The sequence below is a fragment of the Dreissena polymorpha genome, chromosome 11 (assembly GCF_020536995.1).
Source record: "Dreissena polymorpha isolate Duluth1 chromosome 11, UMN_Dpol_1.0, whole genome shotgun sequence".
NCBI lineage: Eukaryota > Metazoa > Mollusca > Bivalvia > Myida > Dreissenidae > Dreissena > Dreissena polymorpha.
In genome coordinates, this window is record NC_068365.1 from 29,572,536 (window position 1) to 29,598,865 (window position 26,330).

General features: G+C 35.6%; 2 protein-coding genes across 53 annotated transcripts in view; both read left to right on the forward strand.

The window, feature by feature from the left end:
- Positions 1-24,727, forward strand: LOC127849553 (uncharacterized). 3 transcript variants are annotated; one of them, XM_052382255.1, is made up of 5 exons: positions 1-166; positions 10,253-10,361; positions 15,998-16,126; positions 18,533-18,748; positions 23,797-24,727. In XM_052382255.1, exons 2-5 carry the CDS (start codon positions 10,268-10,270, stop codon positions 23,835-23,837), a joined length of 480 nt encoding a protein of 159 aa, XP_052238215.1. In that variant the 5' UTR covers positions 1-166; positions 10,253-10,267; the 3' UTR covers positions 23,838-24,727. The 3 variants fall into 3 exon arrangements, with proteins under 3 accessions (XP_052238215.1, XP_052238216.1, XP_052238217.1); XM_052382256.1 differs by having other exon boundaries at positions 72-236; XM_052382257.1 differs by lacking the exon at positions 1-166 and adding an exon at positions 843-872.
- The window catches only part of LOC127849548 (uncharacterized), a 130,527-nt gene that overhangs the window by 50,721 nt on the left and 53,476 nt on the right, over positions 1-26,330 (forward strand). The window lies entirely within an intron of this gene.

The following is a 26,330-nucleotide window of genomic DNA, read 5'->3' on the forward strand; positions in this document are numbered from 1 at the left end:
CAATAGCTAACACTGTGATAAATATTGAAAGGCAATCCACCCCAAACCAGTTCTCAGTTGTTTCTAATGCGAACAAGGTTGACAGTGGTGTGTTGTGTGAAGTCAGTTGCACAGAAAGAGAAAGGAGTTTAACATTATAGATCCCAATCTTCAGTCGGCCATTTTGGTAAGTCAACCAGTGTGAGATAAACTTTGATAAAGACAGGGTAGAAAGATCTAGGAACCTTAAGAGAAAGGTAATTTGTACATTTCTTTTAAATGTGTTGATTTTATTTTTCAACTTTTGTTTATTGTTTTCAATTATAAATTAATATTCAAATATTCAATTAAAAATCAGTGTTTCTTAGTTAGAAATATCTTTTAAGTTTTATTTGCAATAGTACTTTGTTATTATGTTATCAATTAATTTATCATTTGTGTTTTTGTAAGAAACATGGGATTAACAGTGCTGTGTAAGGGTACATAACAGTAGATACATGTATTTATTTAATTTTTGACTGTATATTTTTAAATTTAAACATGCATTCTTAATAAACCTAGAACTTAAATTGGTAAATAAATAAAAACATTCCACTTCAAGATGTGGATCACTGGAATAAATGTCAAAAACACTGCCTTAACAATGTTGGTAAAGAATGTTTCATACAATTCAAGCGTAATTTGGCTAATTGAGTTGACAAGTAAGATTTGTCAATGTAGTCTCTGCATTGTCTTATTTAAAGGTTTTAATCTTGTAAGATTTGATAAATGCTACCTTTAAACTTATTAAATTTGTGTCAGACAAAACATTGCTTTTGACTGGACCAAAGTTGTTTGTTAAACAATGTCTGACTATTTGACAGGATTCACTGTGTCAGATGTACATTCCTAATGTAAGTAAAGATTGAAATATGTTCCTCTGGCTACATGCACATAATGAAGGGCAGCAACTTGAAGATGTTCTGAAATTTGATCATCCCAGTATTAATGTTTAGTATTTTGGTAACCCAATTTGCATCAGTTCGAGTGAAAACTAGTGTCATGTTCTACAATGGCAATGGTTTGTTCACTGAGCAATTATATGTAGGTGGTACAGGTATCTCCATTCAATTCTGTGGCACATTCTTTCCATGTTTTGATGGTTACTTTCATAGTTGGTTTAAGTTTCGAAAGGTCAAGATTTGGTCAGTGTCATCAATCAAATTAGACAGCAAGCAAGCCATTTGAAAGATGTACCCTGAAGCAGCTTTCAATGTTTACTATCTAAACTAATCAAATCAAGTTCATGACCAAAGTCACACACTTCACTTATTGACAAACATTTAAGGGAAGGTTTATCCCTATCGGTGTCATAATAATATCTATTTAGTAGAATTGAAATAAAAATTATTTACAAGAAATATGCACCAAAACAGATGTCTAGGACTTAATGTTTTTACAAGAAGTCTACATTGGCTTATCTTTATTACACCATTACACTTTGTTAGCTTAAGATAAGCTCTTTACTTATACAGACATTCAGGAATAATTACGTAGATTACCAATAATAAGGCGTAACTAATTCCGTTTGTAATGCCAGCTCATTATTCATATGCTTGAATGTACTCATTTCATTTTGTGCTCACTCTTAACCCTTTCAGTGCGGGAACCGAATTTTAAAGGTCTTTGCAAACAGTTTGGATCCAGATGAGATGCCACAGAACGTGGCGTCTCATCAGGATCCAAACTGTTTGCTATTCTGATAGTATTCTTTGAAAAAAAGTGAAGAAAATTATGATTTTAGAAATTCAGCAGAAGACATTTTAGCAGATGACAAATTTCCCAGCATGCAAAGGGTTAAGTTAAATCAAGAATAATAATGCTAATGAAGATTAATTATTAGCCAATTTAAAATGCAAAGACTGTTGTAAACCAGTTTACTCTAGATTGTAGTACAAAGGCATGATTCATGTAGTGGATGTGGTCTGATTTTTTTAGTGCAGTCTATAAATATAATCATGCGGTGAATGGGGATTGTGAAAATAAAGACATGGGTTGTAATAAATCTTTTAAACAAAGAAAACATTATTGTAAAGCAAAGCTCTGAAGGCACTGTAGTTGTTTGCTATTGTTAACATAAGGTACAGTTCACTTTTCAAAATTTAATTATTGCTTAACACATGGAAAGTTAAAATAAAATTAATCATACAAGTGTGTCTAAAAGCAAATTTCGACAGTGTGTGTTAACTGTTTAGCTTGCTTAAAGCTTATCGGCCTCAAAACAACATCATCATTATCTGTACTGTAGGTACCATAATCACCATCATAATCATCACGATCCACACAATTTTCAGCATATCATTGTCAAGTCCAAATAGACACCTACAACTTTTTAACTTTATATGTAGATGCACCTTGATGAGTTCTACATGCCACACCCATTTTTGGGTCACGAGGTCAAGGTAACTGTGACCGCTAAATTTTATTTTTTTAATCTGACAAGCTTTAATTTATTCAAAACTGCACCCACAGCCGAGCATAGGCACCAGTTATGCGGTGCTCTTGTTATCATTTGTTGGCTTTACTCGTTCAAATTTAGTTGCTGGAACATTTCATTTTCAATTAAACATATAAAACCATTAATGAAACATTTGACAAACTCAGTAATAATGTTGGATCTTCAACAACTAGTACAGAATGGGAAAGTTACACAAGGCCATTGTTTTTGAAATGGAATGTAAAATCTCATTTTACAGCAGAGGCCAGCTTTGTGTGGTTCCAAATACTGCAATACTTAAAATTTATCTCAGATTCCTAATTTTCAAAGTATCAAATTAATTGAAAACACCAAAATCATGAATGGGTAAATTCTCTGCAGAATTAAACACATCCATGAAGCACGCATAGTACACAGTTAAACACGCCAAACTCTTACTAACACCATAATGACTTTGTGTTGTAACATGTTCTCCAACAGTGTTAGTTATCAAGATTTAACCCTCTGAATATTTTATACCACCTGTTTTGTTTATATTGATTAAACCTGAGATGAAACCCAATATAATCTACTCCAATCTTAGATTGTCAGCTTTGATATCTACCTGCTGATGTGTGAAAGGTGTAATTTCGTCTAACGTCTCAAATAAATGCAAAACATACTGCAATTATTTTTGCCAAGACAGCTTTATTTATGCCCCAGACACTTATATGTGTCTGGATTGTATCTAAAAAAATTAGATTACATAAAATATGGACAGCTGCTGAGTGTACAAAAACGTGCTGATGAAAATTTTATTCATATTCATTAATTAAGCATTGAACATTGACCACACAATTGTTTTCTATAAAATAGTCTCAGTGCTCCAGCTAGGCCTAAATCGAAGGGCGCCGCGCCCTGCCCTCCCGAACCTCCGCCCTGCCCTCCCGAACCTCCGCCCTGCCCCCCCCCCCCCCCCACAAAAAAAAAAAAAAAAATTTTTTTTTTTTTTTTTTTTTTTTTTTTTTACATATGATAATTCATAAATCTCTTATTACATTGTAATTAGTTTAATCCTCATTGTAGACATTATATTTGAATGGTTTAGTAATAATGGGAATAATACAATTATTTATAACATATAAATTAACATGCAATAGAAAGCATTCCAGAAACACCCGCGCGCTCGAACGTGCCCTTTTCACAAAATACTGCGCGTCGAAAGTGCCCTTTTCACAAAATACTGCGCGTCGAAAGTGCCCTTTTGACAAAAAAGCCACCCTGCCCTTTTCAAATTCTAGCTGGAGCACTGAGTCTAAATCGAGACCTTCCATTATGTTAAAGAAAGTTTAACTTTTGGTTAAAGAATGATCAGCGTGGTTAATTAGTAAATTGCGAACCACATTTAGCTACTCAAGAGAACACACTTAAACTGGTGACACTGATTGCTGTTAACGGTAAACCATTCTTTTTTATTGAATGTTTCTTTGGCACACAATGAAAGCTGTCAAAAGCTATTCAAAGCAACCACACGACAATCATATTGACTATTTGTTAATATTTGGGGCATTAGGTTTTGATAGCTCAATCAGTGTGAAACTTTATACACTAATATTATAGTGGTCATTTAACATAATATATTGTTGGCCTGATTAAAATAAATTTTTTATGCTCCCCCAAAATATTTGGGCGGAGCATATAGTCGCCGCTTCGTCTGTCCGTGCGTCCGTCCGTGCACAATTTTTGTCCAGGCTATTTCTTAGCAATTAATGACCGGAATTCAATTAAACTTTATGGGAAGCTTCACTACCAAGAGGAGATGTGCATATTATCAGCCGGTTCTGGTCGGATGATTTTTCACAGAGTTATGGCCCTTTGAAATTTTTTCATTGTACATATAGTGCAATTCTTGTCCGAGCTCAGCAACTAATTACTGGAATTAAATGAAACTGTATGGGAAGCTTCACTACCAACAGGAGATGTGCATATAATCAGCCGGTTATGGTCGGATGATTTTTCACAGAGTTGTGGCCCTTTGAAATTTTCTATAAACTGTACATATAGTGCAACTCTTGTCCGGGCTATTTCTCCCCAACTACTGACTGGAATTCAATGAAGCTTTATGCTACCTTGAGGAGATGCGCATGTTATTTGTGGGTTCTGGTTAGATGATTTATTAAGAGAGTTATGGCCCTTTGAAAATTTTAAGTTGCTAAACCATCCATTGTATTATTATGTCCAAAGTTATGCCCCTCAAGACGTTTCCTTTTATCTGAATATATAGTGCGATATTGTGACAAAAAAAAATTTGGGGAGCATCACACGTCTCTGACGGTTTCTTGTTTTTAATGTTTTTTTATTGAAGCAATTTGTTAGGTTTTTGTGGGGAGGCCTGTTTTTCATTAATGTGATAAATTACAGGGCTCAGCCTACTTATACATTTGAGGGAGAAGTGACTTCTCCCTCAGCTGAAATTAGGGAGAAATGAGGCAACTTAAAAGAGAAGTGGTTCATGTAAAGCGTTAACTCTTTAACTTTTTCTGTTACCCTTACATGTATTACACCATACCCATCATCATTAATCAGAAACAACTTGCACTTGGCAGTTTGGGTGAAAACATTTACAAAATTACAAACACACTTAGGTGTTAATGTTGTGTTATTATTGCATATAACTGAATTTAATAATAAATTATCTGTCAATATCGGGCTCAAAGTAAATCACAAAAGGAGGAGAAGTCACTTCTCTTTCATTCAGTTAAAGGGAGAAGTTAATCTGTCCAGGGAGAAGTTATCTCCCACTTCTCCCTCACGGCTGAGCCCTGAATTATCAGCAAGCATCTAATTTGATTTTCATATGCAGAGCTCCAGATAAGGGTCGTATTTTTGTAATTACGTAATAACGAATTATTTTCAAGTCCGTTACGTATTTATTTTAAAATTTTGTTGTACCATTTAGAATTACAAAATCAAGTTACGAATATTATTTTTCCATCGGTTCGTATCGATTTTTATTGAGTTCTTTTCGCGTATTAAAGATCTTTTCAGTGCTTATATAGAATGGTTATCGGGTTTGTTGAACAAAGGGCATTTTTGTTCCCCAAAAAAGCGGCTTGTACAGTCTATCTGTCAAAAAACAATGGCGGCGCCCAGAGAGCGTCCTAAAAAACTGCAAAGTGTGCAAAAACACGCTTTTAACATATTGTACGCAAAGTTAGCCGAAGTTGAATGTCAAGAAAGACATTATAGAAAAGATCTTATACGATGTTGTTTGTTCATTTGCCGACACAGTTGGAAAAGCTATAAAAAAACGCGACACGACGGGTTCAAACTTTAACAAAAATAACATTGAATGAGTGGAAGGGTCATTTACCTGTTAATTAAACTTAGAATGAATTCAACCCATTTTTGGAAAAGTCTGAGTGATTTATTAAACAAGAAATATTATTGATATAACAGCATTTAAAATGATAAAAGCGATATTAAGTTAATATAATCTTAAATTTAATCTATATGGACAAGAACAATAGAAACTGTCTGGAATGAATATTGTTTGACAGAAGTCTATAGCATGCTTAGAAAACAGGTTAATAGTTCCTGCCAATGCAGACAGCACTAGCTTTGAGTGTAAACATCACTGCATGAGATGAACTGGTATTTGGCTGCTAGATGGTTGTTTTATCAATAAGTGAATAATCTTATGTTTTGGATTATGCTAAGTTTACATCTGGCCACGATCTCCCCGATTAGCCAGAGGCTAAAAAATCGGGGAGCTCTACGATTAAATGGTATACTCCACGTTCTGTTACGCTTCCTTACGAAATCAGCACCTTTTGTTGCTACAATTGAGCCCACGATTTGCATTACGTTCTGTTACGCTTTGTTGCGATCAACACGATTGGCTTCCACGCTCCACCACCTTCCGTTACTTCCTGTTAAGATCTCCCACGGCAAAGCCGCTTTGTTGCGATCTCCTGCGATTTGACCTACGATTTGAGATTAGAAAATGAATCGGGGCAATCATGGTGAAATTTAAGTTTGATTTAAAATCTGTCCCGATGCCCACGATATCCCCGATTCAACCACGTTACGTTCCGTTACGCCCCCCCCCCCCCACGATCACCCCGATTCGACTCCACGCTCTGTTACGTTCGCCACGATGCTCTGGAATCGGGGACATCGTGGTAATCATGGCCAGATGTAAACCTAGCATTAATATTGTTTTTTATCAAATGCTGGAAGGGTAAATATCTTTGATCCATTTTTCGGCGTAGCTGTATAAGCCAGCTTTAGACCTAACCTGACCTTTGTAAGTGTCCAATAAAATTGAAATAAAATTTCCCGCGGCTAGACACGAATGAATACACTTCATTTAGTCTGTTGGCTGATTTGAGCATACCACCAGCACATTGGAAACATGAACGCGTCTTTGTAACACTGTTTTACTGCGTGTTCAGCATGAAACAATTTTATCTCTAATGAAAAGGCTTGATAGATAGAACAGTTTTACACTAAACACTCGACATCAATACAGTTTGTGCGTGCACCTTTTATTTTCAGAGGATTGCCAGCGCTAGAGCGTTTTTACTTAAAGGATATGTTCTCATATTTAGTAATTACTTTCATATTCCTGTCTGTGTACTAGTATATTTAAGTTCATAAAAGTATCGTTTTTCCCTATCATGATATTCGTTTTGGCCAAACCATTTTAAATTGTTTTCGAAATTGAACATTTAACATGTAAAAGTATAAAGTTTTAAACAAGCCGTCGTTCCAGCAGTGGAAGCGTGGCCTCACTTTAATGCATCGCATTCCAACCCGCATGGTATCCGGGTCAGTTCGCGGCCAGTAAAACAATCGTTATATAATATAGACGCTATCCCGTGAACTAGGTGAACTGGAATTTTCTTAAGACTAGAAATATGTTAAATGAAGATATTCAGCGATATAATTATTGTATGTCAATAATAGATTCTTAATGCGTTTTCAACAATACCATGATAAATATTATTTTTAATTAATTTAACAAGAATTATTCCACCATATTGACTAATGTATTAAGCATGAGCGCGATGATTCTCGATACTGTTAATAATGGAATCAAATAGTAATGCCCGACAAACCACTAAAACAGGTTTGTTCGAAGAACGCGCGTATAAATATTTAAAATATGTACAGATACCTCGCGTGTGGCCGGTTGACTTATATGTTTAAATTTCACTTCCATTCTTCTTGTGGATTTCTGTTTTGTATCTACAGGTTTATGACCAGCAATATGTAATAATGTAAAATAAGCCGCGAAAACTCCGCGTAACATCCCGTACTGTGTGTGATGCAGCTAAGAACTGCACAGAAAGACATTCGCTATCTTTGATCTCATTCATACTCAAGATATTTCTTGTTAAATATGAATGCTTATTTTGCATAAACATTTTTTTAAATATAGCTTTGTATTAAGGTGTTCCACAGTTAGTGGTGTATTTTATGGTGTATTATGCCTGCTGAAAGAATGTGTTGAATTCTGCAAAGGATTTGCACCATTCAAGTGTTTTCCATTTTGCTACTTTGAGAACAAGGACTTACAACTATAAGGTTAAAAAATAAGTATTGAAGTATTTTCATGTATATATAATGTAACTGATTAAAGTGTGGAAACCTTATATTTTATAAAGAAATTTCTTTTTAGCAGCGATCAATTTAATAAAAACTGAATCATTCTCCACAGTTGTACAATTTGCACAAAGAAATTCAGTGAAGAAATGGTTGAATGGCTGATACATATCTGTTACTTGGAAAATTAAACTGCATAATGTTGTTCAGAGAATTGTATTCCTTTTCACTGAGCGGAACATTTTGAGGTCAGTGTGACAAACACGATAAGGCTGCTTGCCAAGTAGGCCAGACAATTGTTTGACAAACTGTCTTCTGTAGTTTTAGAAATTTTCTGTGATTTTGGGGACGGTAAAGTTAACAAAATTGCTTAAATGTGTACGCCTTTGCAATGCAAAGTGCAAAAGTGAAAAGGTGACATTTTATGTGAGTTAATTGCAACATCTGATCTGAGCTATTATAGTGACAATTGATTCTAATGAATTATTAATGAATAATGATATGTGAGTCACAAGGAGTGGGAAAATAATTTATGGGAATGTTAATTAGAATAGCTGTCAAACTGTGTATCATGTTAACAACCAATTGTCCTTAAACAATGAGTGATTGTCCAAGTTCTGTGCTACACTTGAATTGCTTCTGTTTAGAAAGGACAGAGAGGGCATTACACTTACAAGTCTAAAATGTTCTATTTTCGGTACCACAAATTGACTTATTTCATTTGTCTAGTTCCTCTACATGTGTTTTTGAGGGCATTGGTACTGAAAGATTGACATTTGTTTTCCTTTTGTCAAGGAAGATTTATGTTGCTGATGTTGGTTTGTTTGTTACTCAGAGAATGAATGTATAAAGTCATGTATTGATCTTCAATAAACTGTTCAAATTTGGTGACATTTAGTTGGAAATGAGTTTATTACCAAAATAAGATCATGATGGTGATGTTTAAGCCTTCTTATCCTCCATCAGGCATCTTTTGTATTCAATGCCTAATCATATTTATTAGACAGTTTAAGTGCTTTAGCTCAAAGTTGCACCAGGATGACAGAAATGCGCCAGTTAATCATAAGTCTTGAGTTACCAAGGTGTCTGTTTCGGGACCATGTGAAACATTGTAAAAATCTAAGTTGAACACATAAATACTTTATTCAAATATAATTGAAACATGATTATAAGCGCAATACAACATCTACGTTGTAAGTATCATTCTTTGCAAGATTGTATAAATTTACGATACATAATATTGCCCCCTTGGTGCCAATAGGTACCATGTGACATTGAAATTAGAAGACACATGCAGGGCTCTCAATCTGTCAAATTCACGGCCAAAATTCTGCCGCATTCCCCCACCTGAAAAGTATACTTTTTACCCCTTTTTTTTGGGGGGGGGGGGGGGAAATTCCCCCTAAACAGATTTTTTTTTTTTTTTTAATAGATAGATGTGTCTCATGATTATTAATATCTCAATTCCATTTTAATTCAATCTTGCCAAACATACTTAAGTATACAAAAAAAAAACAATGAATATAGTGCAACCATGTACAAATGTAATAATTAGAGAGTAAGTAAAAAATCCCCCCAAAAGGGAAACGCTGCGAAAATTCCCCCTGCTATGGGTAGCGACCCGCTTCCCCTAAAATGGATTGAGGGCCCTGACATGGTACCTTTTTGCACCAATGGGGCGAATTATGTTCTAATTGACATGTATTGATGACCCAGCCTCTTGATATAGTGGCAGCTTTCCGCAGGTGCCTGTTTCCTTGATATTTTCATTTGTAATTTTTCAAATTCTTGAAAAATTTAAATGACTAAAACATGTCTAAAACCTGGAATTCTTGTTGTTAGATCAATTATAGGACATGGCACAGGAATGTTAAACTGTAAAGATTCTTTATAATTCTGAGATCATTCTTGTTGAGAAAATAAGGTTCATATGTGGAATTATTATCTCAGAAAGTGTTTTGTGGATTAAAAACTGATTGAAGATGATGTTATTCATGTCACATAATTATATTGCATGCAGAATTTCCTGAGTGTTGTTTTAAGACAATTGCCTGGGTGTTGTTTACAGCTGAACAGATACGAGTTCCTTTATTAATAAACCCTTAATGATATACCATTTTGTTAGATGCAATACTGGTTATAAGGTAAGAAATACATATAAGTTAATATGTATTCATTAATTGTGGACAACATTTTACTTATTTTCAGATATAGACGATCACCATGAAGGCAACGCTGATCATTCTGGTTGTTTTGGTGTTGGCTGTAAGCGTGTTGGCAAAGAAACCGCCAAAGGCAAAGGCAAAGAAGGTCAATTGTAAGTAAATACTGTACAACTTATTCATAGAAGTTTATTTATAAAAAGAGAGGTTTGTTGATCAAATTCATGTTTTAGCTCACAATGCTTGTTATCACTATAGAGGCTACATTTATTGTCCAATGTTCATTAAACTCCATCAGAAGATTTGTCTCAATTATATCTTGGACGAGCTGGAAAATGGTTATGGCTGGCTATAAAGTCATTAATGAAGATATATTTGTAAATTGTTTTTAATTGTTTAAAACCTTTTTAGTATAGATAGTAGAATCCGGACTCGAACGATTCCCCAATACACTGATATGAATCCGACTATTTATGCATACTTTCTACTTTTCCAGTTTCTGTTCATTGCCCGATCATCCTGTATATTTTTTTTAAAGCGACTCTGGTAAATATTGACGATAAAAGTGCTAAAGAATTTCATAAATACTTTTTTTAGTATTAAATGAATTCTGGCATAAGTGGCTATTTAAAGATTTGTTGAAATACTCCCACTGAACATGCGTACATCACAAGATGTGATGTTTGCGTGTTTATACAACAATCAATACACCCACGCTTTCCATGCAAATGACATGACGTTGTTCATGCTGCATAATTTTTAGCGCACTTTCAGTTGAGACAAAGAATCAACAGGATATAAATTAGCACTGTTTATTATACCCCTAAAAACGAAGTTTGGGGGGGTATATAGGAGTGAGCTTGTCGGTCGGTCAGTCAGTCTCTCGGTCGATCTGTCGGTCCGTATAAAGTGTCCACTCTCTAATTCAAGTTGTTTTCATCTGATCTTCACTAAGCTTGGTCAGATGTTGGCCCTTTTCCTTATATGGCCACTTTTGCCGAGTTCGAAAATGGTTTCTCAAAAGTTGCTGAGAGCGGTTCAGTTCCCTGAAGTTTCAGGTGAGCGAACGTTGGCCTCTTGTCATCATGTTATGACAATTTTCGTTGAAATTCCTAGAGTGCAAATTCCTAGAATGTGACTGTCAGTGTGGATGAACAAACAGATTTTGTACCTTGCAACTTTAGAACAATATTACAGTTTGTCTTAGGCTAGTCCACAACCAGTTTTGAATTTTTACTTGAACACTCTAAGATTGCCTTAAACTATCATTTCTGTTTATAATATGTGAACATTGTAAGGGTAGTTGGAGGAATAGATGCACATCTGCGTGAAATGAGTGAAACATAATCTTGATTTGTATGAAAAACAATTTTAATGCAAAATTATTGTGATAAAGTCCACTGTATGCATCAAGAGTCTAAGAGCTATTAACTCTCAGTGCTGGAACCGAATTTTGAAGGCCTTTGCAAACCCTTTTGGATTCAGATGAGACGCCCCAAAACAAATGTCTCATCAGGATCCTAACTGTTTGCTTTTCTGATAGTATTCTTTGAAAAAAAAATGAAAAAAATGCTTATTTTAGAAATTCTGCAGATGACATTTTAGCAGACGATAAATTTCCCAGCATGCAAAGGGTTAAAAGGTGTATGGCTTGTATGTTACCCGTCTATTGGATTAATTTAAAGTAAATCTTATTTTTATAGACATTCTTTCGTCATTCATATTTCCAAACAAACAATTAATATGTTGCAAAGTCAATTATTGATAACACATATTAAAACTCTGAACAGCCAAATCTGTAAGCCATTAGCATGTCTGCGAGCCTCTTAAAAAGCCTTTGAAATAAATATTAAGGTGGGGCGAATTTCTTGGATTTAAATGAAGCAGTCAGCATATTACCATATAGCTGATTTTCAGTTAAGATGCAATCATCAGTTACTGTAGCTAGCTTTATAGAGACTAGAAGGATGTGGCCAAAACAGTACAGTTGTCTGAAATATCACATAGCATGAATTGGAGCTTTATTGCAGTCAGTGGAAAATTCCATTCTATTCATAAATAGTCGTAACTTTGTCCATGACCTGGCTTTATGACTGCATGTATTATTTTAACCTCGGGCACTAAAGTTGAATCAATTATCAGTATCATATTGGAAATGAAGCTTTTGTATGGAAACTTGTAATACCTGTACACTGAGTGCAGTAATAAACTGTAGACATTTTCGCAAAACTATTCAAGGATATTTAAATCTTCTTTACAGGAACTTTTATTGCCTAATCAAGAAAAGTGCAGGCAATAAATTAATTAGAAAAAATACAAACCTGAAAAACTCTGAAACAGGGAAATAAGTTTCGTGAAATCTTCAGATTGGGAATTATTGGTCCTTTTAATTGCTTGACACTTACTGTAATTGCACAAACCCATCTTTAAAAAATTTACATGCGTTTTTTGCTTAAATTTTCATTATCAGTGTAACTGATCATTTTATTTGTCTACTTGTAGATAATTCATATATAGAAAAAAATTATGCCAATTTCATCCCTTTTGGGATTTTTTCAGGTGGCAATTGGGAATTTTGTAATCTTTCCTTGATTGGGAAATAGCCTATTAAAAACATAAAAAAATGCTGGTTGTGGTCACAATTAAATGAAAATAGTTTGAAAGATAAATGTCTTTGAATTATCTTAAGCCTACAAAAAGCCTAAAATAATGCCAACATAATGATGTCTCTAGTGACTGGCAAAGTGGGTCAAAGCTTTACCAATGTATTCCATGTATTATGTCATATAATTACTGAATTTCTCCCCATGCATTTATTTTCTTGTATGATTATCAAAGTATGGCCTTCCTATAAATGCAATTTTCTGGCCTGTTTTTACACCCCATTACTGTAAGGGTAAAAAGGGCCTTATGCTTGTTGATTGTTGGTGCAGAGTAGAGCTGTAACGATTCACCCATCATTCGATTTGATACGATTTCGATACCAAATGGTCCGATTCGATTATTTTCGATTCTATTAAAATTAAACTGTTTGCTGCTTATTTAATGTTTGGTTTGTCCAGGGCATGAATTAATATGTTAGGTATTTGTTATCCCCCGCCAGAGGCGGAGGGATATTGTTTTGGCGTTGTCCGTCCGTCCGGCTGTTCGTCTGTCCGTCCGGCACTTTTGTGTCCGGAGCCATATCTTGGAAGTTCTTTGGTGGATTTCATTTAAACTTGGTATGAGTATATATATGCATAAGAGGATGATGCACGCCAAATGGCATTGTACACCATCTGTTAAAAACAGACTTATGGCCCTTTGTATCTTGAAAAAATGCTTTTTAGTGTCCGGAGCCATATCTTGGAAGTTCTTTGGCAGATTTCATTGAAACTTGGTATGAGTATATATATGCATAAGAGGATGATGCACGCCAAATGGCATTGTACACCATCTGTTAAAAACAGACTTATGGCCCTTTGTAACTTGAAATAATGCTTTTTACTATAGGCACTTTTGTGTCCGGAGCCATATCTTGGAAGTGCTTTGGCGGATTTCATTTAAACTTGGTATGAGTATATATATGCATAAGAGGATGATGCACGCCAAATGGCATTGTACACCATCTGTTAAAAACAGACTTATGGCCCTTTGTATCTTGAAAAAATGCTTTTTACTATAGGCATTTTTGTGTCCGGAGCCATATCTTGGCAGCGCTGAATGTTTTTGTGGAAAACGCACGACTTATTAATTCACCTTAATAAATTGTGAAGGCTTAAGAACCTTCCTTTGTCTTAGTTTTGTGTTATTGTCCTCAATCCGTCCATCTATCATTATGTTCATCTGTCCAATTTGCACCCATCCTCAAACAAAGCATATGTTGCGGGGGATACCTTGGGCCTTTCAGGCCCTCTTGTTATTAACTTATTATGTTGTACATTTAAAGTGTTTAATTTTTAAATACAATTTAAAAACGCAACATTGTTTTATAAGTAACAAATTGATGGAACAAAACTTCCTGTTGAGTTATTCTTAAACTAGAAATGACGCTGCAGAGGCCGACAAGTATCTCCACGCCGCATGTTTGACCCAGGGGGGGCCCAAAGGTTGGTAATGGGGCCATGCATAGTTGAGATTGACCGTATTGTCATAAGAAAATTTCAGTATCAATAAGAAGTGAATCGGTGTAGAAATGTAGAAATTATAGTTAAAGGCAATTTTGGGTGGGCGTGGCCTGTGTGGGCGGGGCATCCCAGGGTTGGTAATGGGGCCATGCATAGTTGAGATTGACTGTATTGTCATAAAAGAGATTCAGTATCAATTTGAAGTGAATCGGTGTAGAAATGAAGAAATTATAGTAAAAGGCAATTTTAGGTGGGCGGGGCGCCCCAGGATTGGTAATGGGGCCATGCATAGTTGAGATTAACCGTAATGTCATAAGAGAGGTTCAGTATCAATTTGAAGTGAATCGGTGTAGAAATGAAGAAATTATAGTAAAAGGCAATTTTGGGTGGGCGTGGCCTATGTAGGTGGGGCGCCCCAGGGTTGGTAATGGGGCCATGCATAGCTGAGATTGACCGTATTGTCATAAGAGAATTTCAGTATCAATTTGAAGTAAATCGGTGAAGAAATGAAGAAATTATAGTAAAAGGCAATTTTGGGTGGGCGTGGCCTATGTGGGCGGGGCGCCCCAGGTTTGGTAATGGGGCCATGCATAGTTGAAAATGACTGTATTGTCATAAGAGAGGTTCAGTATCAATTTGAAGACAATTGGTGTAGAAATGAAAAAAATATAGTAAAATAACCTATAAAAATGAGTAAAAATCTCTGACCCGGCCCCACCCCAACCCCCATAACTTTTCACCCAGGGGTCAGATCAAAATTCCAAATAGTGCAGGGTCGCACATATGCTCAAAGCTACCATGTGTGTAAGTTTCAAGGTTCTAGTGCTTATAGTGTAGGAGGAGATAGTGGCCAGGACGGACGGACGGACGGAAGACGGAGATAACCACAATATCCCCACTTTTTCTCCGAAAAGCGTGGGGATAATAAAATAAAATGCACAATGTATCACATGTGTTTAACAGGGAAAAAAACATGTAAGTATATAAACAACTTCCAGTTGACTTCTTAACAGAGTGCACATAGTTTAGTAAACAAGCCATATGTGTTGAGGAAAAAAATGAGATCAAAATAACTTTCATTTGACCCGTTGTCTCAGATTTTTTTGCTAACGTGTTAAAAGAGCTTGTCGTGTGAAATGATGATTTCATATTTGAAATATCAACCGAGTGTTTTCTCTTTAAATGTTGCCTCAAATTTGTAGTGCTTCCAGATTTAGGGTTAACTTGCGTCAACAAAACATGTTTTGCAAGTTTCCTTTGCATCAGAACCTTTGCGAAACCCGAAATGTTCCCACACTTATGATTTTAATTTTGATGTGCTTCTTTCAGCGTGGTTGATGAATCCAATTCACTCAGCATGTTACTCATTCATTCATTGGATGCCATATTGGCTATTGACCAATCGCAAGACGTATTACATATGACAAGAAAGTTTAGACAACGGATTAGGAAAGTTAGGTTTAAAATGCGGATAAATCGGGGTTGCAGTGAATCGAATCGAAATTGGCCGCATTGGTATCAATTTCGAATCAGTGGCGTTTAACCGGTTTTTCGATGCATCGAACCGAATCGTTACAGCTCTAGTGCAGAGGGGATAGCCTGGGGTTTCAGCCGCAGTTATTTTCAAAATATAATCAGATGATTATCGAATGATGTATAAATAATTGTCCTTTGTGCCCCTTCAGGCAAGAAGGGAAATGCAAGCTGGACACCATGTGTCAATGGCTCAATGAGGCAGACGTTCACTCCCAGCGATGTGGTAGGATGCAACGCCACCGTAGCTAACCTTACCTGCCCCAGCGTGATGCAGCAAGGTAGTGGGATACCTTTTTTGATCGTCTTTACCCATTTTGTTGGAAAAAATGTTTTTGATCGACTGTTGAAATTTGGCTAGAAAACAATCTTCTAATTGAATAATTATTGACATGCCGAGAAAATCATTCAAAGTGTTATTACATCATGTTGGTATATACTTTTGTAGTTTTTAGTAGTATCTGGTAAATATGGTTGCCTAACATACTTTATTTAAATCATGATCTTGGAAAACTGGGCTAAATGCATGTGTGTAAAGTGTTGTCCAAGACTAGCCCATTCAGTCTGCACAGATTAAATGGGGATGATACTTCCCACTTTCACTGGATTTTGTTTAGAAGAGACATCTTATAAACAACAATTATCATAAAAGCGGAAGGTGTTGTCCATGATAAGCCTGTGCCTATCTGGAACCACACTTTACGCTCATGCATTAAGCCCAGCTGTGCCTATCTGGAACCACACTTTATGCTCATGCATTAAGCCCAGCTGTGCCTATCTGGAACACATTTTACGCTCATGCATTAAGCCCAGCTGTGCCTATCTGGAACACACTTTACGCTCATGCATTCAGCCCAGTTACACCAGACAATGTGTGCCTATCTGGAACACACTTTACGCTCATGCATTCAGCCCAGTTACACCAGACAATGTGTACCTATCTGGAACACACTTTACGCTCATGCATTCAGCCCAATTACCCCAGACAATGGCTCATATCTGGAACACACTTTACGCTCATGCATTTAGCCTGTGCCTATCTGGAACACACTTTACGCTCATGCATTCAGCCCAATTACCCCAGACAATGGCTCATATCTGGAACACACTTTACGCTCATGCATTTAGCCTGTGCCTATCTGGAACACACTTTACGCTCATGCATTCAGCCTAGTTACCCCAGACAATGGCTCATATCTGGAACACACTTTACGCTCATGCATTTAGCCTGTGCCTATCTGGAACACACTTTACGCTCATGCATTCAGCCCAATTACCCCAGACAATGGCTCATATCTGGAACACACTTTACGCTCTTGCATTTAGCCTGTGCCTATCTGGAACACACTTTACGCTCATGCATTCAGCCTAGTTACCCCAGACAATGGCTCATATCTGGAACACACTTTACGCTCATGCATTCAGCCCAGTTACACCAGACAATGTGTACCTATCTGGAACACGCTTTACGCTCATGCATTCAGCCCAATTACCCCAGACAATGGCTCATATCTGGAACACACTTTACGCTCATGCATTTAGCCTGTGCCTATCTGGAACACACTTTACGCTCATGCATTCAGCCCAGTTACCCCAGACAATGGCTCATTTCAATAGTAAACAATAGATACATGTTATTTAATTTATCAACACCTAGTTCAGCTGTCATCATTTATGAACTTTGTTGAACATTTGTTGTGATGGGTGCATAATAAATATGGTGTACCGATCAGAAGGCTGCAGATTTGATCCCCACTCATGAGTGCCTGCTTAAGATATTTACTAAACACTCACAGTGCTGGTTGTTTCTTTTCTGCAAACGGATTCAAGTGTGTTTCATTAAGCCTTTTTCTGTCAGCTTTAACCCTAAATGACATGTTTCGTACAATATCAGTAATCAGGGTTCCCAGCAAGCCTGGAAATCAAGAAAACCTGGGAAAAGACTTACTTTTTCCAGTTAGGGAAAAGTCAGGGAATTTGGGAAAAGTTTCTGAAATCAGGGGAAAATCACGAAATTTTGTTGGTCAGACTTTCCCGACTTGTGTCGGGAAGTCCATACAATTAAAACAGCAAATTTCTCTGCATGCCTATGGTGATGGTGGCTTTGTAGTATACATGTAGCTTAGTTATGTCTGCAACTGTTTTTTATTGAGGGTGTCTAAAACAAGAAATAGGTCGAAATTATGATCCTGGATTTTTTATTTTCAATCAGGAAAAAATCAGGAAATTTTGTTCATACAAAAAGCTGGGAACCCTGGTAATGCTTCCTACAAATCTTTGATACTTGAATGTATGATAATGATGTGTTTGAATGGTGTCTACACAACCACATCACATGACCTTATTTTGACCTTGATATTTACCTTATTTTTAGACTCAATTGGATCTATGAAACCTAACTGACATAGCATCACTTGGGGCATATGTGTTTATTGAACTCAGCATCTTGATTGAACTTGTGCCAGATATAAAGCTTATATACTTGTAGTTTAGCTCTAGGCTTCGCTTATTTGCAGAGCTTGTCCCTAGTGTTCACAACACATTTTTTAATAAAACTGTATAATTGACAATAAGCAATGTGATCTCTCAGGGATTTTAATTGTAGCAAAATCCTGCACTCAGGCTCAAATAAATTTGTTAAAAAACACTGTTCATACTGTTTTGGTAACAAAATGTCTCTTACACAGAAAAGAATGGCTGCATCGTGACACACACTGATGCCATTCAGGAGTGCGCCACAGGCACTGTGTTCACCCGCACGTACTCTTCGTCCGGCACCTGCTCCCATAGTGCCAAGCCTGCCAAGAAGCTCCCCTGCAGCAAACCGTACAAGTCCAACGCTGATCGCGCCGCAAAGAAGGCTGAAAAGCTGGCTAAAAAGCAAGCCAAAAAGGCAGGGAAAAGTAAGTGAATGACTGTCAAAAAGAAAGGTCAGTGCAACCTTTTTAGCACAAAATGTTCATGGTGAACTTTTGTAGTTGCCTTTTGTCCGTTGTGCATTGTAATCATTTGCCCTGTTCACACTTTTGTAGCTCGACTATTATATATGAAATATATATAGTGGAGCTATCCTACTCACCCCGGCGTCTGCGTTAGCGTTAGCATTAGCGTCTGCGTTAGCGTACAAATGTTAAAGTTTTCGTACTACCCCAAATATTTTCTTTGTCCCTTGACATATTGCTTTCATATTTTGCATACTTGTTTACCAACATGACCCCAACCTATAAACAAGAGCAGACAACTCTGTCATAGTTATGGCCCCTTTTCCACTAAGAATATGCAGCAAATGTTAAAGTTTTCATACTACCCCATTTATTTTCATTTTATTGCTTTCATATTTTGCATACTTGTTTACCAACATCACCCCAACCTATAAACAAGAGCAGACAACTCTATCAAGCATTTTGACATAATTATTGCCCCTTTTATACTTGCAAAATATGCATATTATTGATAAATCTATGTTAAAGTTTGCGTACTACCCCAAATATGTCCTATATCCTTTGACATATTGCTTTTATATGTTGCAAACTTGTTTACCAACATGACCCCAACCTATAAACAAGAGCAGACCACTGTATCAAGCATTTTGACATAATTATGGCCCCTTTTACACTTAGATAATTGAACATTTTGCTTAAATTGCCCTAACTTCTTTATTTATGATCACATTTTATTATTGCTTTGACAAAACAACACTTACCTGAATACCACAATGGAGGCCACCCACGCCCCTACCCAGAATCCCTTCCCCCCAAACCCCAACCCCCAATATTTTTTTTAAACATCATCTAATAAATTACCCCACCCCACATTATACCCCCCACTCACCCCCCTACCCCCCCACCCCCCCAATTTTTTTTTAAACATCAAATAAATTACCACACCCACATTATATCCCCCTCTCACCCCCCCCCCCCTACCCCCCCCCCCCCCCAAAAAAAATTTTTTTTTTTTTCCTTTTTTTATCTTTGAAAGATCGTCTAATAAATTATTGAATATGAACAATTTCCCATTGATGGCTTACGTTACACTGTCAAGAACTCGAATAGTCGAGCGCCCTGTCCTCTTGACAGCTCTTGTTATGACAACAAAGTTATTTTGTGTTTTAATAATCATAAACAACTTTCAACGACAAAAATTGGGTAATATATATAAAACTTTGAATGAGTTTGACTCAAATCTTCAATACATAGAGACATTTTTAGCTCATCTATTTTTTGAAAAAAAAATATGAGCTATTGTCATCACCTTGGCGTCGGCGTTGGCGTCGGCGTCCGGTTAAGTTTTGCGTTTAGGTCCACTTTTCTCAGAAAGTATCAATGCTATTGCATTCAAACTTGGTAAACTTACTAACTATCATGAGGGGACTGGGCAGGCAAAGTTAGATAACTCTGGCATGCATTTTGACAGAATTATGTGCCCTTTTTATACTTAGAAAATTGAAAATTTTGGTTAAGTTTTGCGTTTAGATCCACTTTTCTCAGAAAGTATCAATGCTATGGCATTCAAACTTGGTACACTTACTTACTATCATGAGGGGACTGGGCAGGCAAAGTTAGATAACTCTGGCGTGCATTTTGACATAATTATGTGCCCTTTTTATACTTAGAAAATTGAAAATTTGGTTAAGTTTTGTGTTTAGGTCCACTTTATTCCTACAGTATCAAAGCTATTGCTTTCATACTTGCAACACTTATTAACTATCATAAGGGGACTGTGCAGGCAAAGTAATGTAACTCTGACTGGCATTTTGACAGAATTCTGTGCCCTTTTTATACTTAGAAAATTGAAAATTTGGTTAAGTTTTGTGTTTTGGTCCACTTTACCCCTAAAGTATCATAGATATTGCTTTCATACTTGGAACACTCGCAAACTATCATAAGGGTACAGTAAAAGGACAAGTTGCATAACTCTGGTTGTCATTTTTACGGGATTATGGCCCTTTTTTGACTTAGTTACTTTGAATATATGGTTAAATTTTGTGTTTCGATCCACTTTACTTCTTAAGTATCAAGGCTATTGCTTTCAAACTTCAAATACTTTCATGCTATCATGAGGTTACTGTACCTGGCAAGTTGAATTTTACCTTGACCTTTGAATGACCTTGACTCTCAAGGTCAAATTATTAAATTTTGCTAAAATTGCCATAACTTCTTTATTTATGATTAGATTTGATTGATACTTTGACAAAACTACTCTTACCTGACATACCACAATAGACTCCACCCAAACCATCCCCTGTGCCCTCCCCCCCCCCCTTCCCTCCCCCCTCCCCCCCCCCCTAATTTTTTTTTTTTTTTTTTTTTTAAAGATCATCTCACAAATGACAACCACACCCTCACACTATACCCCCCCCCCCCCACCCCACACACCCCCCCCAATTTTTTTTTTGAAACGGTTAAAAAACACAAATATTTATTTCTTATTATTTTATGTTTGAAATACCGTCCAACCATCGCACCCAAGAATCCCCCTCCCCCCACCCGAATCCCCCCCCCCCCCCCCCCCACCCCCCCCCTAATTTTTTTTTTTTTTTTTTTTTTTAAGATCATCTCACAAATTACCACCACACCCTAACACTTTACCCCCCCACCCCCACCCCACCCCCCCCAATTTTTTTTTTTTTGAAACGGTTAAAAAACAAATATTTATTTTTATTATTTTATGTTTGAAATACCGTCCAACCATCGCACCCAAAAATCCCCCCCCCACCCCCCCCCCCCCCCCCCCGATTTTTTTATTTTTTTTTTGCGTTTTTTTTTTCCGCATTTTTGGAAGATAATGTAATAAATTCCACACCCCCACACTATACACCCCTCTTCACTCCGCCCCTCCCTCCTTTGTGATTGAAAATGAGAGTCCCTTCACCTTTAAAAAGAAAATAGATGAGCGGTCTGCACCCGCAAGGCGGTGCTCTTGTTTTTCTTCGCCTTTGGGCTTGCCTCTCATTATATGTATATAGATAATGGAATAAAAATTTATCCGTTCTATTTCTTGGCCGTATGCAGTTGAAATTATCATAAATTGTTTTTCACCTGATGTGTTATTTGCTACCATAATTTGTGTGTCTTGAAGGTGAAAAATTACTTATAATAACATTCTTAATTGAAAAGGTGTATATTCTACTCAAATTCATGTATACTGATTTCATATGCCATTTCGATGTCCTTTACACATTTTTGTAAATATTTTATATTACTTGACTTTAAACCTTTACAGAAGCAATCTTCTGTTGAAGCTTAAACTATGAGAAACTCATGCCCAGTAACTATGAACAAGTGGACAAAATTAATAGTGTGATTTCAAGATGTGTTTTTAACTGATAGGGGAAGGAGCCATGGAAATTGTATTATGAGTTTCTGAAGTTGCTTTTGGGGGTAAAATAGGATTATTTTCCATCATAAGTAAAATAAGATGTTTTTGAGTATGTTCAGAATTATTTACTGAACTAACTATGGAAAACCCTTATTTTAAAACCAAAAAAAGATTGTAGCCTCTAAACCTATAAGTTTGTGCTCCCTAAACTTCAAAGGCATATCTTTCATGAAAAATCATTAGACATTAACTAAAATTGATATATACTTTATGATTTATCTTTTGTTTAACAAATAACGAGTGAAATATATTGGTTGTCAGATAGTAATTAAGGAGTAATGTACCTTTAAACATTCATGTACATCGTAGTCTGCGTCACACAGAATTACCCTATAAGATCGTGCACCGATTTTGATGACGTCATAGCGAGGCCTTGAGATGTGTTTATAATATATGTTTTTGTGAATATGTGCTTATTTGTATTAAATATATGTTGTTTAAGATGAATTTCGTGAAAAAACTGTATTGAACAGAATTGTATAAACAAAACTGGTCTTCATAAAAAAGAAATATGAACTGTGATAACTGTATTCAGAGGTCTAGACTAAGTGTATTTAGATCTAGTAAAGAAAAATAGCTAAATAACATTATATTCACAATGGGGGCATAAAAAGCTGTCACCCCTTCTAATGACAGTTGTTTTTTTGAGACATAATCCCAAATGGACGCAGTGAGAACATTTTATCAAAATAGGCCCAGGTCACGATCTTAACGTATGGTCTCGTGTCATCATTTGGGAGTAAAAGTTTCCGCATACACAGCATACTTTTAATAATCGTATTGTAATGCAAAGTACTCATAACAGAGAGCACAATGCAAATCTGAGACGGGCCTCCAAGGGAAACTACCCTTACAACATTTTACGATCAAAACATTGACAAACATAGCCACGTCCGTCTGGTGAAGGCAATGTGCAGATTTTAAACATTGTTTAGGCTATTTCTAAGGGAACGAGGTTAAAAAAACGGACAATTTATATCATATTTATTGTTTTTTCCTCATGATTGTTGTCTTATCTGCTGTGGAAATTCTGGCTTTACAAAAATGAACAGTTTTCGGACACGTGCGTTCCAATGTTGCTTAGAAGTTTACGTCATAAAAAAGTGCACGATCTTATAAGGCTACACATAGTTATAGGAATAGAGGATAATATGCATTGTAAAAAATCATTCAATTAGTACTCAAACTTAATTGGGCAATAAAACAATTTTGGGGTCTGCTGTTATTCAGAAGCCACAGTCCACAAAGTGAATCATATATTATTTTTATAGTGGAAATTTAGGCACTTGTGGGATTTTTTTCAGTCAGGAATTTTTTTAATATGGATATGCACATTTAAACGACTGATGTTACAGTGTTTATAATTTTAATAAACCTTTAATGTTATTTTTCAGCCATTTAAGCGAATTGTTGACTTTTATCATGACTTATGTGTAACAGTGGTTACTTTAATGGTACAATTTAGTTACAATAAAAACATGTATCTGACACTTGTTTGCAACATATTTTCCTTTCTGTTAAGTAAAAACATCTGACACTTGTAAACAAAGATTTTTTTCTTTTATCATTTTAGATAAACAGAATAAGAGACAGAAAAAGGCTGGTAAGGCATAAGTTAAACACGTTTGGAGTTGTAAGTCCTTGCCTGCAAGCATTTGTAGGATGATGAGTGTAGACTTTACAAGCATCTGTGTGATTGTGAACGGCTTTTACAAGCATCTGTGTGATTGTGAACGGCTTTTACCATCTTGAGTGCTGTTTCAGATGATGTTGAATATTGTAACAAACTATGTACTTAGTAAAAACACCTAACCATTTTAATCTATCTGTAAAATGTAATAATGTAAAATATGCTGTCAAACTTATTAATGACAAAGGCAAGGGCACTTCCATTTTGACATATGTTTCATCATAACAGAGTATTCTATGTTGTGTTGCTGGCATATTTTTTACATTATATGTATAAAGAGCTCCTCTTACTTCCTGTGCATTTTTAAAAGCATGTGAAAATCATTTATACTAACACATTTTTAAATTGTGATAATTTTTATTCATGAATGAGCCAAACATTACATTCTATCTCTTTTTCTTCAAAAAAGAACCAGTAAATAATGTGATTGTTTTTGATTGGTTAATTGAGAAATGGGGCCAAAACATTAGTTTTCTGGAAACAACAACACAAATTTGTATTACTCAGCAAGATCTGAGAGTTTAATTTTATAGGTGCCAAATATGTTGAATTCTTTTAATTTTGTGCACTTATATAAATTCTTGTATTGTTTGAATTATTCTTAATTTCTTACCCTGTTTCAATCTTTAAATTTATTGAATATTGTTCGTAAATAGTAAACTTGAGTATTTTATTGTAAAGGTTAACAAATCATTGCTTTTAGTAGTGTTGAAAATTATATGTTGCTGTGTAACTGTGTAATGGTTATTTTTCTGTAAAAAACTGTACTGGTCTTTTTATGTAATAAAATATATAAATAAAATGTTTTGTTGAATTATTTTTGTTTTGGTATTTTAGTTTAAACATTACCAGTAATTTTGTCTGGTCTGCTCCACATCTGAAGATCAGCAGTTCTACAGAGTTACGGCAGGAATTAATTTATCACACACAATTTTAAAGATACTTTAATAAAAAATTACTGACTACCATTATTGGATTATACAATAAAACCACCTTTCCACGGTCTAAAAGTGGCCAAGAATCCAGAAAATGTGACTTTTACAACACTGGTAACCAAATAAATCATTCATTAATGTTTTCTCAAAAATTGGCCAATCAAAAAACTCTTACATTCTTTATCTGATAGTTATAGGTTTAATTATACTATTATACTGATTATGATGTCATTAAAAAAACAGCACGTAAAAACATGTTACATTTTAATAATATTGAACTGATTAATGACTTGTCAAAACTAGTCTATATTTTTAAAGACTGTCATGTCTGCAAAATCTTAAGTGTTAAATAATTATTTTAAAAAAATGGTTATATATTGATTTGATTTCAAAATTGCCTTTGCTAGGCTTTCTAGATGTAAATGTTCTTCAACTATTGGCTCAAATGTTTCATTTGAAAGGATGAAAATCAAGCCACATGTTACAAACAAGTCTATAAGTCATAAAGACGGCTTAAGGTTACTGAAGAACTTGTGTAAAAAAAATGGCCAGTTGTAATCTGTAAGTCACTAAACCGGATTATATCTATAAATACTACAATTGGATATGATAATCAAATTCTGTTCACAATAGGCATCATCACTACAAATCTATGGAATTAAATTTAATTAATGGTTCAATTAATAAGATAAATGTTCTCACACATGTGTGAATTAAGTGCTTTTCCATAAAACAGCTGAAACTGGTTTGTTTGTTTTCAAGACAAATTTATGGCAGTCACATGATGCATCCTCCATCTGCTGTAATAAAGTCTGTTTGATCAAGTATTTCTAAACTTCTGTGTGAAACATTTTTAATGGACTAAGCCCGAAAACATGATCAAATGATTATGGTGGTTATACTGGGTTTAACATAACCGGTTAATATTTTGTTCACATGGTTATAACCAATTACAATGCACTTGACATTTGTCATGCTCTTTGTTCTTATAGCTTGTCTGGCACTTAAAATTGCTAAAACACATGCATTAACCAGCATGAGCCCTAGACAGGCATGCATGAGAATCGTAAATAATGTTTGGAAATTTTATTAGAGATGAATACTCCCAATGTACACAATCCAAATGCTGTAATATATCAACTGAGAAAATGAAATAAGTTTATACAATTCCAGTTGCCTTTTCTTATTTAAAGATACAAGTACATTATGAATGTTGTCAATAATTGTTGGTTTTGCTTGGGTTTTGATTTGCAATCGTGTAGTGCCTTGAAATAGGCTTGAAAAGGGCCCTTTTTTTGCAACTATTTCTCAAATTAGGCTAGCTAAGGCTCCTTGACATTGGTAAGCTTTAACCCTTTGAATGCTGGGAAATGTGTCTTCTGCTAAAATGTCGTCTGCTGAATTTCTAAAATTAGCATTTTCTTCGATTTTTTTCAAAGAATACTATCAGAATAGCAAACAGTGTGGATCCTGATGAGACGC